Below are 18773 nucleotides of genomic sequence, written 5' to 3'. Positions count from 1 at the left end.
ACACCTGTGACGGAGTGTCTTGAAGTATTTCAAATGTTCACACTGGAACAAAGTCTTGGAGTCCGAGTTCTCTTCTACATCGTGAGGACGATTTGGGATATGGAGCTGACAGTCTTGAGCACAACTCGCACCGATCGTCACAAGCATAAATAATCAACCTATTTCCCACTCATTGTAACTCCCTCCATCAGCATTTCATCCAGCAAATAGTTCATTACAAGTCATCTCATCCTTTCTCATCTTTACTTATTATTATTACAACACAAGGCCGGTCCTTCCTCATCTACATACTCAAAATGGTTGCATACTCATCCTTTATTACTTGCGCGCTTCTAGCCGCCGAGCTTGTGGCAGGCCACGGGGCGATCATCGGTGCAACGGGCAACGCTGGCGGCAGTGGTATGGCTTTGGGAGTTGATACCTCGACCCCTCGTGACGGCACGCGGAGAAGACCTTTCCAGCAAGATTCAACGCGCTTTCGAGGATCTGCTGCCGACACCTTCGGCGAGACTCTTGGTGGAGGGGACAACAACCTCGAGACTGGCACAGCCGCCATCCTCGCCGAGACTGGGGATGAGCTACCACAGGTCACTCCTGGTGGCTCGGTCCAGATGACTGTTCACCAAGTCAATGCCGACGGTGCTGGGCCATATACTTGCATGATCAACGCCGATGGCACAGGTCAGACTTGGAGCCAGGTAAGCCAGACAGTGGGCAGAAGTGGGCCTAGCTAACACACAACTTAGTTGACCGTGTCTGAACAAGTTCCTGGAAACAATGGCCGAAATCGTGCTGGGCAGACGACAGCTTTCGTAAGCGCATTCTTAGGTTGCCATGTGAAAGATGATGCTGACAATTTGCAGCCTCTAACAGCCGAAATTCCGAATGGTCAGACCTGCACTGGCACCGTCGCCGGGGAGGATAATGTTTGCCTTGTCCGCTGCCAGAATCCTGCCCGGGCTGGACCTTTTGGAGGGGTCGTCCCTGTTCAAATGGTCGTGCCAGCTGCTGCTGCCGCCGCCCCTGCCGCCGCCGCCGTCCCAGTTGCTGCTCCTATTGCTGCCAATGGTACCGCTGCGTCCAACATCGCTGCTGCCAATACACAACCCGACAGCCTCACTCCTGGCCAAGCAGCAGCAGAGGCTGCAGCAGATGCACTCAGAAAGAGATCAACTGTCATTCGCAAGCTCCCCAAGCGATCAAGCAGAATCCATCGGGACACGGCTGCTGCGATTGCTTACTCCAACCGACGCTAGGGAACAGAAACGAATAATTGCCGCAAGGGGGGATTGAGGCTGCTGGAACGGCCGGCCCACCAAGCGAGCTTGCACAATAACGCCACGAATTTCTTACCGCTGATGACAACAATGCTACGACCTTCCTTTGACGACCAAACCGGTTGAGAACTGAAATGCAACGCTCCTTAACTCTGGACATGATGAATGACCCGACAGGAATCGGACGAAATTGCTGCATCCAAAAAAGAAGATCTGGAGGTCATACTATATACTCACAAACCTCGACCGTACAAAAGCCGGTCCAGCAGGCGAGATCATATTTGGGACCGGAGAAGGACACAATGTATCAAAACTGTATCAACGAAACATATCAGTAGTCATGACAGAGCATATAGACAGACAGTCTACTACACTCCTTGATAATTATCAGAACATGTGTGGTCAATGTTGAAAATATTCCCCTTAAATGTACAACTCCCTTTATGAGTGTATCATCAAAGTGACCAGGTCATTGCCAACTCTTCATGAAAAGAACGTGAAGAACAGAAGTGTTCTACCTACAGTGACTCCATTACCATTTGGCAATGATGATATATGGAGAGAAATGTATCTAAAAAAGCCAATGAACCGCCGTAGGTGTATACTGCTCACATGTAATCAATATCCCACCGTACTAGTGCTCCGCTGTACGCAATTTGCCTCGCGCCTGCTTGGATTCGAAAAGTCGCGACTGCCTTTAATCGTTGTGTGCATCACGGTTTCGACTCGATTCTACACTTCCAGCACTCCCAACCTCCCTCACCCTCACCCTTTCCACCCTCTCCATCTCGAATTCCCGCGCTTGTTCGCCCGATCTGCCAATAATACACTTACCCAGATTTCATACCGATCTGACCTTTATCCTCGGCGTCGCCCCTCAGTCCTTCAAAATGTCTGGTTTGTTCGGGAGCGCTACCTCGACGGCGTCCACGAGCACCGCCGGCGACATTTCCAAAGATGTGGCTCTGGCGACCCCCCCAGAAGACGGTGTATCAGATCTGCGCTTCTCTCCAACAGCCGATTTTCTCGCAGTCTCGTCTTGGGATAAGAAGCTTCGGATATACTCAGTCAGCGAACAAGGTCAGAGCGAAGGAAAGGCTCTGATCCAATTCGATGCTCCCGTCTTTGCAGGCGACTGGACTAGTGTAAGTGCCCATGCAACAAATCTCGTTCCTACGAATATCGCTGACAGACAATAAAGGATGGCCAGAAGGTGGTTGGAGCCGGAGCTGATAAGACCATTCGCTTACTCGATCTCGGTTCAGGCAACATGACACCGCAAGTCCTTAAGGACGCTCACACGGAGCCCATAAGGTGCGCACGCTTCGCCGACATCAATAACCAACAAGTTCTCGTCACGGGTTCCTGGGACAAAACCATCAAATATTGGGATATGAGACAACCCACTCCCGTTGCAACAATCAATGCCCAAGAAAGAATATACACCATGGATGTTAGGAACAAGCTACTGGTGTACGGCACTGCCGACCGCTATATCAACATTATCGACCTCAACAAACCCGAAACGCCATACAAATCCATACAGTCTCCCCTCAAATACCAGACTCGTGTCATCTCATGCTTCACCGACGCTACTGGCTTCGCTGTAGGCAGTGTGGAGGGCCGATGTGCCATTCAATATGTTGAAGAGAAGGATTCGTCTAACAACTTCAGTTTCAAATGTCATCGAGACGGCCCGGCGACGTCAGGGCCAAATCGCGACGTAACTAATGTCTTCAGCGTCAATGCCATCTCTTTCCACCCAGTTCACGGCACATTCTCTACTGCAGGCAGCGATGGGACCTTCCACTTTTGGGATGGCAATGCGAAACATCGACTCAAAGGATACCCCTCGGTCGGTGGACCTATTACAGCCACCCACTTTAATCGACAAGGTACTGTCTTCGCCTATGCAGTATGCTATGACTGGAGTCAAGGGTATCAGAAGAATACGCAACAAAACACTACAAAAGTCATGTTGCACGGGGTTCAACCCGAAGAGGTCAAACCTAGACCCGGTGGCAAGAAGAGATAGGTCAATCTCGCGACTGAGACTATCAATTCTTCTTGCAACTGTCTTTTAGTGGTCCAATGGCTTCGCTCACGGTTGATGGATGACCAGCCGGGAATAAATCACACGAATCCGGAACCATCGATTGCATTTGTGTCTTGCCCTGAGCAGCTCTTCCGTCAAAACATCAGGCACCTCCGACCAGTGAGAGGCTAACGGGCTCCTGGCAGAGGCAGAACTCGATCATACACCAGCGCCCAGCTACAGCACAGGAACTTTGGACAATTATCACGCGATTCTAGAGCGATGCCACCTATGCGAGTATAAAGGCTTACGCCAGGGTCGGCTACGGCATTGTGGTTATCTGAAACCTTGGCGCTTGATGAAGCCATGCCGCTTATTTGAAGGACGAGATTTATACGCCTTCGCTCTACATAGCTCATAAGCAGAATGATACCCCCCAAAATTGAGATATCAGAGCGGCCAAACACCGTATCTCTCCTGTACCTTGATTCAATGCCAGCCTCCCAATGTGAATTTCTCTATCTCTGGTCCATCTTGTGGACACAAATGTACCGTGATTGACAGAGACAATAATGGAGGAATCCAAATCACTGGTCCCGTCATGATCAAGTCATTGAAGACTCTGGTCAGACGAGGACCAAACTCCAGGAAGCTACTCTCCGGGGCTGTCTCATGCACCTTTGGAGGAGGTGCTGTAGAACTACATAAGCTGGCCAATATATATGACGAGACGACCAGATATATTGCACTCTACATCCTGCCATGGCAGGATTGAACCCCACAGGACGGTCAATCATGAGTCCTGTATTTGGATCAGGACCATGAAAGATGAGTGGGTCCGAGAGGGTGTCTGCCGAAGATATATCAGGTATATGTCAACGTCGATCACGCTGGCTGTGTCGACGGAAATGAATATTGTCAATACGGCCGTGTCATGGGGGAAGGGATCGTGGCGAAAGGTCATGCCACACATGATGTCGATTGAAAGAACCCGAAGAAAGTCAGCCTGCCTTACTGACTGACGGTGCGTCTGTTCTTCACAACCGTAGCGGAAGGCCCGCTACCTCCAGCTCCACCTCCGGTACCAACCACACCAGTGCTTGCGTTGCCGGAGGCGTTGCTGGATGCTGCCGATACTGTGTTCGTTGCCACGCCAGCAGAAACGCCGCCTGCGTTGCCTGCACCTCCAAAGCCGACCATGCTGCCGTTGCCACTCACTGAGCTTACAGCACTGACATCGCCTCGGGACCCAGCACCGATCGCACCGGTGTTGCCGCTTCCCATTATCGTGGCTGCCAGGCTAGCAGCGGGATGACGAGCGGCTCGTCTGCCTGCTGCCTCCGCCTGTAGCTGTCGGGAGGGTCCTTTAAGGGCTTCTTCGATATAGTATCCGAACACAAAGCGGTAGAGATCGCGCAACCAGCCGAAACCGTAGACGCAATCGGTCATGCCACGAACGGCGCGGGCCACGTCAACTGGATTGAGCTGGCCACGCTCAATCGCCATTGACCCCGCAATGCCGAGGTTGCGGAAGCCTGAATCATTGGCAACAGCTTTGCGGTACGTTTCGAGCAGAGACATTTGCCAGGCCTGAGTGCCAAAGGCAGTGTCAGGGAGGGATTTGGTGAACATGGGTAAGGAGTTTAAATTGGGGTCAGATGATTGGCGTGTGTAGCCGCGGTTGGTGGCGATGGCAGCTTTGATAAAGAGTCCTTTGAGCAGAATCAAGGTCGGGTCGTCGGACGGTGTCCGTACTGTCGATACTGAGGTGGCCGATGTAGGAATCGCACCGCCATCAGATGCAGCGGACATGGACACAGCCGACATAGGTGCCGAGGCATTGGAGGTCCAGCGATGGCCGGGGTTGGCGGATGTTGGAGCTGGGGGTACTGGGTGTGGAGAATGTAGAGAATTGATAGATCGCATGGCGGATGGAGTGAGGTTTCGTTGGTTCGAGATGGATGCTGGTGCGTTATTAGAGGTGGCGGTAGATGACATGCGTAAAGCAGCTTCAGCACCGATGACGTAGATGTTAGGTATGGGTGCCTCCTCGGGCGAGATGGTTGTGATTGTGTCTTCGAATATCGTTGTAGGGGTTTCCGGTATAGTCTTAGGGTTTCCATCATCGTCAAGGGGGACGAATCCAGATCGCTTAGCTTGGTTGAATGCTTGGGTGAATGTGGTTTGACTGGGCCGTGGAGTTCCTCGCTCTGGCCGGATCTGCGTCCAGCCTTCGCGGAAGAGGTCGCAGAGTTCCCAACAAGCTTGTATGGCCGATCCTAGAAGTTCTGAATCGGGTCTTTTCCCTTCCCGTCGATTTTGTCGAAGACTGAAGAGCATTTCTGCCAGAGACCAACACGCCTCGAGCAGCGAATCCGTCTCCTCCCCAGTTTTAGACTTTTGTTTCATCAATCGATGACACAACGTGATATAGAAATCGAGTGTCCTTTCGCGGAATGCCTCGGGTAGGCTGCGATCATGTGTATTGAAGAGATGATTGTTTAATTCGAAGCTCACTCGAAGCACTGAGTCGGCAGCTTCGTTAGTCCTAACTCGGACCTCAAATAGAGCCTGGCAAAAATCTCGACACAGGTCAAGTGTGGGTTTTGCAGAGTTGTGTCCGTAGGAACCAGTAAGTGTTTCGTCTTTATTATTGTATAGTGTTTGGCAAAGTTTCCAGCAAGACTTCCATGCCTGTTCTTGTGCATCCCCTTGACCAGAGAAGCTGAACATCCTTGTCCGATGAATGTAGCTTAAGCTTGCCAAAGTGTTGCAAAGAGTCCAGCATTCAGACAGAGCGTTCCGAAGCGCGGCCGATTCGATTTCGGCGTGGTGCATGAAATCCAGGCGAACATTGCTATCGTCTTCAGTGCTTGGATGGTCGGTATCATCGCCCTCGTCGATGCCTACCAGTAGTCAGTACCAGTTACAATCTCTTCTGACAGAACCCACTAGCTAAGCTTGAACCTGGCCGGCTGAGAGGGGCGAAGTCGTGTCTCGTCTGCGCTCGTGGTGTAGTTGACCAAGCATGTAGATTGAGTGATGAGAGGGTTGTTCGAAGTGGTGATGGAGGTATTGCGGCATCACGGGCCTTGGTTTTTAAAATCAGCCCTCCTGTGCCACCAAGCAACGTAGATACAAATACCTTGGATTTCTTGATGGCCAAAGGGGCCGCTGCCACCCTTTTGCCCCTGGGTGGGCCTTCTTTTCTTGGGGTCGGCTCTTGCTTTGGGTCCTGTATGGTCATTGGTTCTGGCACAGGATCTTGTTTTGTCGTAGAAGTGGATGCTAGAGAATCGAATGAACTCGACCGAGATCTCTCATTGTCTGCATCTTTCTCAGACTGTGTCGATCCTGTACTAATGTTCCCTGATTCATTCTTACCCCCCGGCGGCTCGGTGGTGGAATCCTGTTCTTCCGGCATTTCTCGCCCGGAAGTATCGTCTTCGGAGTCGTTGGGGGGAGATGGTAATGAATTCTGTTCGAGCTTGGATGAGTCCTGATCCTTTGGCTGTGGCTCGCGTTAGCAGGTCACAACATATTGACGGAAAGAAGACGTACAAAAGTGCCAAAGCTAGAGGGAATGTAAATCGCGGATTGAGGTTCCTCTTCTAGCCGGTTCCGGAGCTGGTGGTCTGCAGCGGGCGCAACTTGGACCTGTCGAGAGATTCAGAAGGTCCTGGCAAGGAATTCAAGACAATGGAGTTACCTTCAATGGTGTTTCATTACGATAATCTCGGCTCGAGAGAGACGCTGGAGGATTGGAATCCACAATTGTGTTGGCCAGATCACCTGCCAAAGAGCCTTTCTCTGTACCTTCGTCCTCCTCTTCAGCAGCAACACCGTCAACGTCCTCAAATTGCGTGACGTCCGAAGATATCGGCGAAGGAGCGACAGGGTCTTGAGGCGAAGTTATATAACTCGGAGGCGGTGCTTTGAGATGGCTATTGCTGGTCGAATACCTTCCTTCCAGGTTGCTCCTATAAGTGTCAGCGAGAACGGCCCCAGTGGAAGGCATCTCCAGCGTACAAGGATGATCTTTTGGCTGACGCGCTCACGAACATGGGGGATTCAGGATGGTCATTGAATGGTGAGAATGCTGAGATGAGGGGATTGCCGGAGGGACTGAGTCCCACGGATGCTCTCACGGCCATCATCGTCTCTGCGTTGGAAATACAATAGCAGCGCCGCCACCAACGATAAAGAAAGTCGGAGGCAACCTGTTGCCCGCAGGAATGGGCCTATGGTCTGTCACGCCTGCGCACAGCCAGCTCGGATCGAATGGTGACAGTGGGAAGGCACCAACGGACAAGGCAGACAAGCAGCTTTACCGTGTGGTGGAGGGACAGAATGTATTGCTCAACCACAGGACAAGCCCAGGACAAGTTGCACGGGTTTGTTGTGGCCAGACAAAAGGTCGCGTGCGGCACAGCGGACTGGAGCCGGGGCTCTGGCCTGGAGGAAGGGTGATGTTGGGGATAGTACGCTTGACGGCTTCAAGATGCATACCCGGTCCTCGGTTAGAGTGACAAGACAGACATCACGACGTCGTGGTGGACAACTTCCAAGTCGAAAGCGCTGCCCAGAAAAGAATGGCAGCAGAGGATAAAAATGTTGTTGCGATAGAGCAGCAGAAAAACCACCGACGTCCTAGTCTCGAGATGCTGAAGAGGCCGCTGAGAGGTGCAAGGTTCCTGTCCCAGCCGCAACTCAAGTGGGGGCGGTACGCCAGTATTGGCTACTGAAACCGGTCGAGGTCGGCATGGGTGTTTGATGGCACCAACTCATGTGCAGACAGCATGGTGTGCTGTTAGGCTGGCCCGTGGCCTGAATCTTTGGTGGGTGTGGTCAGTAGCACTAAGAGGTGGAATTGGGACATACCTATGGCAGTTCAAGGATCCAATGAGAGGATGGAAGATAATATCGCGTCGCGGCTAGCTGGGAGACCGGACAAGACAAGGTCAACATGTGTGATGCTAAGCTCATGTAAATAGCGACGGGGTTTTAAGCCGCATGAGCGCGTCGAGTGAGGACTGTGAATGGTCGGACGGTGATGATGGAGGGGAAGAGGATGTATCATTGGCCGTGGTAGCCAATGAGGAGCATCATGTGTTTTGACTGCGTGTGGCTTGGGAGTGGAGGGAAAAGAGGGAAACAGAAGGATTGAGCTATGGAGCCTTTTGTCAAGCAATGAGTATACTAGCACCATGCAAGAGACTGCAAGGCAGAATGAGATCGGCTGGAGGAAGAGTTGGGATTCAAGAGATGCTGATGCTCATGGTTCTCCTTCCGCGGTTGAGAACCAGTGGCTTGGGCGAACCGGAGCCAGATCCCTGACTGCCACGAGAAAGAGGAGGCGCCTTGACCGCTAGGGCATCCAACTTTGTCAAAGTGTCATGTTGGTGGACTCAATCATAGTCAGGATAGAAGGTGATTGTATCGCGAATTGTGACGACTACAGTCGCGGCGCATAGAGGTGCAGTAGGTCGCGGGTAGAGCACATCCCTGCAGCCGTGATAGGCTAGGAGGAAAGGATCCAAGTATGATAGGCAGCGCTCTAAGCGCCGACAGAGAGGAAGAGATGGTGCGGGAGGGACAATAGCTTCAACGCTTGGGCGTTCCAGGGCAATTCGCCGCAGATAATGTGGACCTGGGGGTCAATGGGTCTTGGGGAATCTCGTACCCTCGTTGGAATCAACATCCGGGTAAGCCTTGCAAGTCCAAGCCAAGCAGACTACCACCCAGTCAAAGTCGTTTGCAAGTCGTTTGGCTGCGGACTGAGAGCAAATGGCGAGAGGGTTGTTCGCTTGAAAGCCTGGGAGCCCCCACAAATTCTCCGAGGCGTGCTTTGAGGTGGGTAATACCCCGAAGAGTTAGTGCTCACGACTCTGATTGAACGGTGACAGACTTACGGTTGGGCATGATGGGGCCTTCGACCACCAAGCCTTCGGATTGACATGGACCCAAGTCTGGCGTGTAAGCGCCCTGAGGACATCAACAGAACGGGAACTCAGCCTTGGCTTGCAGAAAAGCGACCTGTTCACACGGCCAATTGGTCAACGTGAAGCAGAAGTCGACGCTTCTTTATCCGGCTCCCCGTCCATTACTGACGATGGTGAGAGATTTTGGGACACGAAGACTGTTTGTATTGGCATGGAAGACGAAGGTGTAATCCTACCAAGTGAAGTTGAATTAGAGGTTTCAATTTGTCACATGTAGACACCCAGCGAGCCATGAGAGGAAGGCACCAAGGAAAGCAGGTGTGTGTATCCAAGTTTGCAGAGAAGGAGCAATCAAGTTGGCAGGCACCTGCCTGGCTGTCGGCGAGATACAAGATTCACAGCAAGCATACACACTACACACACAACAGGGCAGATGGATGGATCATTAATGGATCATTAATAGATCATCAAATTAATTACACATACAATGTTGACTGTATCAACTAGCAGCCAGCATAGCCATCAAACGTCACTGCCCTCCCAGTGTACATCAAGTCAACAGTCTTGGTCATTCATCCGTCCGTTCACAAAATGTCATCATGAATACCGGGCTCATTGCACAACCAAACGCCTTGCTTGCGACCAAGAAATCGCTAGTCTCGAACGGCTCGTATTCCGACCAGCATCATCGAATGGTCATCTGCTTTGCCATCTGCCCGTTCTTACCCACGCCGCCTTCCCGGGATGCAGCCGCGCTGATGCCGGCCTTGCGCTCAAACACCTTCCAGAATTTCAAGCTTTCGTCAGCAGCTGCGTCATGGAATTAGTCTTTACTGCCAACAACGCTGATCAAGTGGTTTCAACTTACCTGCGGTTGCAAGCATCTGTCCGTCGGGGCTCAAGCAGCTGTGGAGCACCCGGCTCTCATGAGCGGGAATTTCAACATTGCGGACGAGGGTTGGATAGCTCCAGATGGTCAATGAATTGTCTGGGAATCCTCCGGAGCTGACAAGCTCGCGGTAGTGATTGCTCCATTTCAGACTCGTCACCTGTGATCCCGTATCCACACTGTTGACGCGAGCGCCAGTTGTCGTGTTCCAAAAGTGAATATGTCGGTCGTTGTATCCGCCTCCGGTCGCCAACAGGTTCAATTGCCAGGGGCACCAACTAAGGGCCTTGACAGCCGCTCGGTGGTTCTTCTTGGCGAATTTGGGAGCTGCAAGAGACCGGGCGTCCCAGATGGAGACCAGGTTGTCATTTCCGCCGGTAGCGAGCTGAGCTCCATCTGACCGCCATTCGAGGCCGCAGACTTCCGAGGTGTGAGATACCAGCTCGGCGATTTTGTGGTCCTGGACACGGACGTCGTGGTTGAAGACAAGGCCGCTTCGGGCACCTGTCGACAAGGTATGCTTGTTCCAGCCCATCACGCCCACGCGAGTGTCGTGGCCGAACATGCTTCTCAGCTTGGTGCCTTCTTCCACGTCCCAAATCTGGACTTCGCCCGTTCCAAGGCCGACTCCAACATAAGCTCCATCTCCGGACCACTTGACGCTGCTGACATAGGTGTCTGGTGACGTCTCCAGCAGGCAACTGACGGTGCCAGACTCTGCAGACCAGACGTAGACATTACGCTTGAGGCCAATGGCCACTTGGTTACCCGAGCCCCAGTCAAGAAGATTGAGGTAGTAGTCGTCAGCAATATCGGGTGCATCCAAGACGCGTTCAGGAGCGGATTGGACGCGTCGGCGGAACTGAGCAGACTGAGCACTCGCTTGCTTGAGGGGTCGATTGTATTGTGACCGAAGGTCGATGGGCTTGGAAGATTCTGGGGGAGCTGGCTTGAATTCCAGAATGCGCTGAGTGGTGGAAATGCCGCAAGCTGATGCAAGGGAGGATTCGTATGCGACGGAATCAGGATCGGCCCTGCCGTAGGTTGATGTTGTGTTGTCATCGAGCCCAAGTCCCTCCAAGGCGGTGGTAATGTCTGAGTCGGCACCTCGCGCCGAGATGTCAAAAGCACTGGCAGCATTGGCGAGGACAGTAGAACCATCCTGACCGGCGGTCCGGGGGCGAGTGTTCTCATCTGATTTGCCCGAACCAGCGGTGGCCAGTCCTGCACTTGCGGTACGGCTGGGAATGAAACGGTCGGCTGTGTTATGGGGCAGTCGGATTGTGGTCTTGCCTGGTCTTGATCTCAGAGGACCCTCTTTCTTCGATCTCTCTCTTAGAGGAGTGCCTGACACTGCAGGACCGGTTCCAGTCAGAGTCCAGTCCGACACACCCAATTCCAAGCCCTTGGGCGAGTTTCTTGAGCGTGCAATGTTTGACTTGGGAGAGTTGGCATAGGCAAACTTCGATACCGATCGTGAGATGGATCGTGAGAAGAAGGTTGAGGGATCGGACTTGTGAATCGATTGGTCCTTTCGGGGGGGAGTGCATGGAGATGTGGATGAGATTTTGGTAGCGGCGCTGGCGGTCCTCGCTCTCCGTGATGGAGTTAGAGGCATGCGTCCGCCTGCAGTCTTTGTGGAGAAAATGCCATGATGGCTCTTGAGGGGAGTTGATACTGATGTGGTGGCCATGGTAGGCTATGTGTAAATGTTGATCGAAAGGACAAATCAATGTTTCGATCGGAGTCTGTGATCCGAGAATCAATCAAGATCTCGGGGGTTAGTGGGTTGGTCGATTAAAGCAATCAGAACTTGTCGACAAAAGTCTGTGCTTGGGTCCAGCAATTCAGTGATGTCTCAAGATTCTCAACTGAATGGATCCTGAGAAGAAGCTATGGTGATAGCAGGGGTTAGTATGTTTCTCTGTGGTGTTCCTGAAGATTGTTGGATGATTGTGTAACCGATCGAGGCCGAGTTGGAGTGCAAAGCAGGCAATGCAATCGAAGGGGCGATCAAACAAGCGAGGATGCGAGTAGGATCTAATGGACTGTATGCTATGCTATGCAATGCAACTAAGATGTAAGGTAGAGGGTTCTTTGGAGGAGAGGATGGTGGTAGAGAAGGAAGATGAAAGGTATCAGCCTGAACTTTCCATAGATGTAGTCTGAGCAAGAGTGGAGAGGGACGTCATGTTTAGGAAATTGGTTGCCCGGTAACCAGCCAAGATGGGTGGGAGGAGCAACGACGTCGGCGCACTTTCCTCATGAGTCCAAATCTGCGTTTTACTCGTGAAATGGTTCGCCTTAGAACTTTCTCACCCTAATCTCCTTAGCAGACTACTGCAGATCACTACCACACGAAGAGTACTGAGAACTTCATCCGACGTGACTTGACGAGAGATCCCGAGAGGTGCAGAGGCTAGCCCATCGGCAGAACTCTAAATAATTCTCATTCTTGGTCAATGACATCCGTTCCTGTCATCAATTATTTGCAATCGAGAGTCGACGCCATCACTGTGTGAAGAATCAGTCCTTGTTTCTATCTTCCACCGCTTCATGGTTGGTTCCGTTGGGGGCCTCGATGATTCCTTCCTCCTGATGAAATAAGTGCCATCTGCGCCTTTTTGATCCACGGTTGTCGTCCACCACGCAAACTGGACTGAACTGGAGCCCCGGACACTCGTGAACCCCTTCATCTCATACCCTCATTACTCACCATGGCCATGCACCCGTCGCACCACCATCTTCAACCGTCACATCCCCTCAATCCATTTACCTCTAACAGTCCTGGCTGGCCAGGCCCGTCGTCCTCTCGGGCTGGGGCCTCTGGGACCAGCACTCCTACCCCTTCCACTTACCTGATGCCTACCAGTCCTGCCAGGAACATGGGGGCGAGAGACGGCTGCAAACCTCGGATTCTCAAGACGACCGGGCAAAAGCCTGCCTGTCTTGTCAATGCCTCGGTCACCTATTGCGGCAACAACCAAATTTACGCCTTTGGCGGGTTTGATCAATTTACCGATGAAGTCTACAATCACGTGCTTCGGCTGGATCTCGACACGCTAAAATGGGCGCTAGTGGATAATTACGGAGACATTCCTGGCGTTCGAATGGGACACTCAGCCTCGCTCTATCAAGGTGATAAACTTCTGGTCTATGCTGGGGAAAATGAGCATCGCGAGTATCTCTCCGATGTTGTCATCCTCAACCTCAAAGACCACCACTGGACTCAACCTGAAGTCCGCGGCCCTGTGCCCAAAGGTCGCGCTCGACATGCGGCCGTCGTCTACGAAGACAAACTCTTTGTGGTTGGTGGTCTGACCGGAGAAGCAAACTACATTCTTGATGACATATGCTACCTGGACCTCAAAACCTGGACCTGGTCCAAGACATGGAGTTTTGTGCAGCGATTTGACCATAGCGCCTGGATATGGGGCGGGCGCTTGTGGGTCCTTGGCGGTCTGGGAGCAGACATGGAACGACCCTCTGAAATCTGCTGGCTGGATTTGAAGGGCAGTCCAGCTCTTACCGACTCAGGGAGACAGTTCTCCTCTATTGGTCGCAGCACTATCGGGCGACAAGACGCGTGGTTGAACCCTCCGAGGCCCGACCGCATTGACACGTACGCCGCCAACTCTGGTAGCGTACACATTCGATCATCGAAAAGAGAGAAGCCGACGGCGCCGGGTGCGATATCGTCGTTGAAGTTTGTCTCGGGTCCGCATGTTCCTCTTCAGTCAGCCGGAACCCACTTCCACGTCTGTTCATCTGGCGCTCTTCTCGACTTCATCACGCCGGCCTCCAACATTCGCCAGAACGACTGCAATCTGTCGTCTCTCGAGCTGGACTCGTTAAGATGGCAACGCCTTGTCGAAGGTAATGAACTGTTCCAACCTGGGTACAAATGGCACTATTGTACTATCAACGAAGACGGCACCAAAGTGTGGCTGTTGGGATCTCCAGCTGACGAAATCGCCGGTGGCAACCACGAACTTCATTTGAGTGAAGTTCTTGCTGTTGACCTAAAGCGCTACGGATTGCTAGGAGATGAGGACCGGACTTCTACATCGGAGCAATCGCGAATCCTTGCCACGGAGCGGCAGACGACTCACAGTGCCACATCAGCCGTGTCCAACAGTCTTGGTGCTGACCTTGCCCTGATACTGGACCAACCGCCGGACATGAACAGCATGAGCGACTTTGTTATCACCGCCCAGCCTGAAGTCAGCGATAACGAATCAGTCATTTCGGAGAGCGAATCTCAAGGTCGCTCACCGCTGAATGGGAGTGGGTCGCAGGCATTTTCCTCGGAAGCCACCAATGTCAGCCAGCCCATCCACGTGCACAAAATCATCCTCTGTGCGCGATGGCCACATTTCAAGCGACTGTACAACTCCAAGATGATTGAATACCAGACGAATCGTCTTCATATCCCCGAGCCGTATTCGGTTGTCCGTGCGTTTCTGTACTATATTTATGCTGACTCGATTGAGCAACACCCGGTTTTCTGTCGGAATCTCACCGATGTTGCTGGGATGCTTGTGATGGCTAACCTCTATGATATGCCCAAGCTTCGTCTGTTGTGCGTCAACCGGCTTTCACGGGAGATCGACGTGGATCACGCCGCCATCATCTGGGAGCGAGCCCGTCGCACTGATGAAGAATGGCTTGAGGAGCGGGCGGCCAAGTTTTGTTTGACCAACTGGGGGCGGGTAGTCCGGACTGAAGCATTCCGTGGGTTGAGCCGGCATAGCTTGATGGAACTCTGCGAAATGGTGGACATGGAGGGACGAGTTGTTGGCGGAGAAGAACTAGATGATGGCAGTATTATTGACGCTGGTCGATATCGCAGGAGAAGTCATCGACCCAGTGAAGCAACCGACGATGCTGAGGGAGATGAGGAAGATGGCATGGATATGAACTAGGGATGGCCATTGACGAGTTGACTGGGCCGGTGTGGCCGGTGTGTTGTATGCATCGACATGAAATAGAGGTTGTTGGGACAAAGGTTCCGTAGTGTGCAATATTCTAGCATGTAGGTATTAGCCAGGTAGGGGTCAGTGGAGTTTTGAGATTCATTACTGTATGCTGGGACCTGGACCTTCCGTGCCTTGACCACGTGTGGCACCTGCCGACTTCTGTTACTACATTATTTCTCTACAAATCTCATTTGATTACGTGGTTATAATTAAAGATGGCAGTCACATCGCCAATCCACAGCCGTAGGTACCTTACCTAGCTAGGAACCTTTTCTTCCAAACCACCTACCAAGTTACACTCATTCGACCCACTGTCAATTGCCAACTGATGCCACCATAACCGACACAGATCTTGTGACCAGCCCCGGATAGTTGTGCGGAGCCCCCAGCTTTCGTTTGGCCCTTGGGGGAGTTCGCCAACGCATATGCATGCCTTTATTGGGGGCTTTACGGGTGCTCATGTACTTCATGATTCCCTTGGTCCAGTTAAAATAGTCGGTGTTTCGACCGTGGGGAACCGGTAACAAAAGTTGCGTGATGTCCATCTCTTAGGTAGGGACCTATTCACGGCTGTCACGGTCGCCACGAATCTCGGGCAGATTGACGGTTATGGAATCTAGATCTTACAAGAGCCGGTAAGAGTGAGCACTGCCGGGCATGGAGCCTTACCTTTAGGTCCTTCCACAGCGTTGCCTCACATTGCCCAGGCTGCTTGCCTTAGGCTATGGATGATCTTGGCACCTTCGGCTTAGGTTGGTATCTCCGCAGGGAAGTCGCGAAGTAGGATTTATCACTGGCAATTACGTGCGGAGAGAAGTTCGGGTCTGGATTGGGGGATTTTTACAGGAGGAGGATCGCGTCACTGCTGCCGTAGTCATGTCCCGAATACCAGAATCTTGAATCTTGGGATCAGAGGTTATAATCAAGGAAATATCCTTCGCTGGAGAACTGGAGAATCACTGTCGTGTCGAGTCCCCAGGAGTCCCCAGCGTGGTTGACTTCCGCCATCGCCATCGCAGAGTCGAGAGACTACTTAAACGTCTTCAGAGATCCGCACTCGACCTAACTAACAGGTCCCTGCTTCCGTGCCGTTCAATCCGTGATCCGACTTCCTCTCCACCAATCCCCAGTTCATTTATCTATTGCTTGCTATAAAACTCCACAAAGTCCCCCTTGGATTGGGCCCGAGGCGGAGGGCATGTAATTACGAGCTCGCTCTATCTAGACATCGCGAGCGCTCCAAGATGAAGCAATTCATCAGACTGCGCCGACCGGCCAGCAATCTCCTCCGCGCCATTGACCAGCAATCACATCAGTCACCCTCACCCTCACAATCACCATTCCTGCGGCAGCTGTCTTGCACCAGATCTTTGCACAGTTCATCCATCAGACGCAATGCTAACGAGGAGGGCAAACCTTCCTTCAAAGGCCAACTTTATCAAGCAACCAGCGAACGACTACAACGAGAACGGTCGCAAGAAGCTGAATATGTACGCCAGACTGAGGCTCGCCGTGGCGAGCGTGGCAGGACTCTCGAGATCAGTGCATGCAAGTACCCCTTAGAACCCCAGTCGCTCCCTGTTACTGACTGACTCTAGTCATTCTGGTCGTTGCGGGCGTCTCATACTACCTGGGAAGCATTGGGGACAAACCCCTCGACAGCTCCTCCACCACTCCCTTGTCGAAAGCGCCGCCTCCTCAACACGATACGCGAACCTCGGTCCTCCAAGCTGCCTGGACCGACATCGCTCTGATTGTCGGGAAAGAGCATGTTTCCACCCTCGAGAGTGACCTCGAAGCCCATTCTGGCTCTGACTGGTCCTCCTATAAAGCCAAACCCAACGAAAAGCCATTCCTCGTCGTCTATCCTGCAAACACCGAAGAAGTCTCCAAGATCATGAAAGTCTGTCACCAGCGGAAGATTCCCGTCACAGCGCTGTGCGGAGGAACGAGTCTGGAAGGTCACTTTGCACACACAAGAGGAGGCATCTGTCTTGATCTCGGCCGTATGGACCAGATTGTCGAATTCCACCCCAAAGACCTCGACATCGTTGTGCAACCTGCACTCGGCTGGGAGCACTTGAATGAAGATCTCCATGAGCACGGCATGTTCTTCCCTCCAGACCCGGGCCCGGGCGCCAAAATTGGCGGCATGGTTGGCACCGGGTGCTCAGGCACCAACGCGTATCGATACGGTACCATGAGGGACTGGGTTGTCTCTCTCACTGTTGTTCTCGCGGATGGTACCATCATCAAGACCCGTCGGCGCCCCAGGAAGTCGAGTGCAGGTTACAACTTGACCCAACTGTTCATCGGTAGTGAGGGAACCCTGGGAATCGTCACTGAAGCCACCCTGAAAGTGGCCGTCATTCCCAAGAACCAGAGTGTTGCCGTGGCCTCGTTTCCCACCGTTCATGCGGCTGCCGAGTGTGTGGCCAAGGTGGTTGGTGAAGGAATCCAGCTCGCTGGAATGGAAATTCTCGACGACGTTCAGATGAAATGTATCAACCAAAGCGGGTCAACCAGTCGGCAATGGGAAGAACTACCGACTTTGTTCTTCAAGTTTGCCGGTACGCCGGAGGGAGTCAAGGAACAGATTGCCACCGTTCAAAAACTCGCCAAAGCCTCCAAGAACAAGAAATTTGAGTTTGCCAGAAACGACGACGAAGCCACCGAATTATGGAGTGCACGTAAGGAAGCGTTGTGGAGTGTGCTGGGAGTCAAGAGAAGCCCAGATGATCGTGTTTGGACCACCGACGTGGTAAGTCGAACCTGAGGAAATGTCTCGGCCCGGCTCGCAGGCTAACTTGTATGTGAAGGCCGTTCCCATCAGCAAACTCGCCGACATTATCCAAGAAACCAAAGATGACATTGCCAAGGCTGGTATATTGGGTGCCATTGTTGGGCACGTTGGCGATGGCAACTTTCATGGCAAGTCTCCAATCCTATCACTCGACGAGACTACGCACTAATATTCAAGTAGGCATCCTCGTGTACAACGAACAAGAGAAAGACGTTGTGTCAGATTTGGTCCACCGCATGTGTCAACGGGCAATCGAGATGGACGGTACCGTCACCGGTGAACATGGTGTTGGTTTAAAGAAGCGAGAATATCTCCGGGAAGAACTTGGAGAAGATACTCTGAGTACCATGAGAAGGGTAAGTCTTGAACTGGCACACTGTTTCCTTCTAAGCAGGCCTACTAACACAGATCCTATAGGTGAAGCAAGCACTCGATCCTCTGGGAATCCTTAACCCTGACAAGGTCATTCATCTCGAAGCAGGTCATTGAGTGGGCGATCAGCAAACAGAATGACGCTTTGCCACTTATAGTCATTGCATATAAATCTTGTCTGAAAACTTCTGTCGCGAACCTGGTTACCTCAATGGTCCACCATGTTTCCACACCACTATGTGATGTCCAGCAGTCCGTGGCAATACTGAACATGCCCATACCTATAGTCTTGATCACATGATCTGATATCACGTGTAAACATTTCTCCTGCGTCCAATTCAAAATCCCTCCTACCCCGCACACGTGCTTGTCCCTGGTGCCTCCCCACCTTCCATCATCGTTCCCTCTCCTGCCTCTGAGAAACTGCGCCCACTTTCTCGACATGCGGACACTAAATGGACACTAAATTTCTGCTC

General features: G+C 52.3%; 5 protein-coding genes across 6 annotated transcripts; 3 read left to right on the top strand and 2 right to left on the bottom strand.

The window, feature by feature from the left end:
- The first annotated feature begins 2002 nt into the window (after positions 1 to 2002).
- Positions 2003 to 4112, top strand: PV10_03357 (uncharacterized protein). Its single transcript, XM_016367794.1, has 2 exons — positions 2003 to 2422; positions 2479 to 4112. The coding sequence occupies exons 1-2, from the start codon at positions 2168 to 2170 to the stop codon at positions 3310 to 3312; spliced, it is 1089 nt and encodes a 362-aa protein (XP_016227312.1). The 5' UTR covers positions 2003 to 2167; the 3' UTR covers positions 3313 to 4112.
- On the bottom strand, positions 3667 to 8831 carry PV10_03356. Of its 2 annotated transcripts, XM_016367792.1 has the most exons (6): positions 7342 to 8831; positions 7022 to 7292; positions 6874 to 6969; positions 6458 to 6823; positions 6265 to 6403; positions 3667 to 6218 (listed from the first exon to the last, which is right to left on the bottom strand). In XM_016367792.1, exons 1-6 carry the CDS (start codon positions 7467 to 7469, stop codon positions 4324 to 4326), a joined length of 2895 nt encoding a protein of 964 aa, XP_016227310.1. In that variant the 5' UTR covers positions 7470 to 8831; the 3' UTR covers positions 3667 to 4323. The 2 variants fall into 2 exon arrangements, with proteins under 2 accessions (XP_016227310.1, XP_016227311.1); XM_016367793.1 differs by having other exon boundaries at positions 7022 to 8831.
- Positions 8832 to 9605: 774 nt separating this feature from the next.
- Positions 9606 to 12267, bottom strand: PV10_03355 (uncharacterized protein). The gene is made up of 2 exons (XM_016367791.1): positions 10123 to 12267; positions 9606 to 10064 (listed from the first exon to the last, which is right to left on the bottom strand). The coding sequence occupies exons 1-2, from the start codon at positions 11834 to 11836 to the stop codon at positions 9940 to 9942; spliced, it is 1839 nt and encodes a 612-aa protein (XP_016227309.1). The 5' UTR covers positions 11837 to 12267; the 3' UTR covers positions 9606 to 9939.
- A 365-nt stretch (positions 12268 to 12632) lies between these two features.
- On the top strand, positions 12633 to 15321 carry PV10_03354 (uncharacterized protein). The gene has a single exon (XM_016367790.1). It carries the CDS (start codon positions 12861 to 12863, stop codon positions 15066 to 15068), a length of 2208 nt encoding a protein of 735 aa, XP_016227308.1. The 5' UTR covers positions 12633 to 12860; the 3' UTR covers positions 15069 to 15321.
- A 652-nt stretch (positions 15322 to 15973) lies between these two features.
- PV10_03353 (glycolate oxidase, subunit GlcD) lies at positions 15974 to 18655 on the top strand. Its single transcript, XM_016367789.1, has 5 exons — positions 15974 to 16670; positions 16721 to 17883; positions 17942 to 18053; positions 18106 to 18281; positions 18343 to 18655. Exons 1-5 carry the CDS (start codon positions 16367 to 16369, stop codon positions 18412 to 18414), a joined length of 1827 nt encoding a protein of 608 aa, XP_016227307.1. The 5' UTR covers positions 15974 to 16366; the 3' UTR covers positions 18415 to 18655.
- Positions 18656 to 18773: the final 118 nt, after the last annotated feature.

Source organism: Exophiala mesophila (assembly GCF_000836275.1).
Source record: "Exophiala mesophila strain CBS 40295 unplaced genomic scaffold supercont1.2, whole genome shotgun sequence".
Lineage (NCBI taxonomy): Eukaryota > Fungi > Ascomycota > Eurotiomycetes > Chaetothyriales > Herpotrichiellaceae > Exophiala > Exophiala mesophila.
Note: the sequence above shows the minus strand (reverse complement) of the source record. Positions and strands in the feature narration are given on the sequence as shown.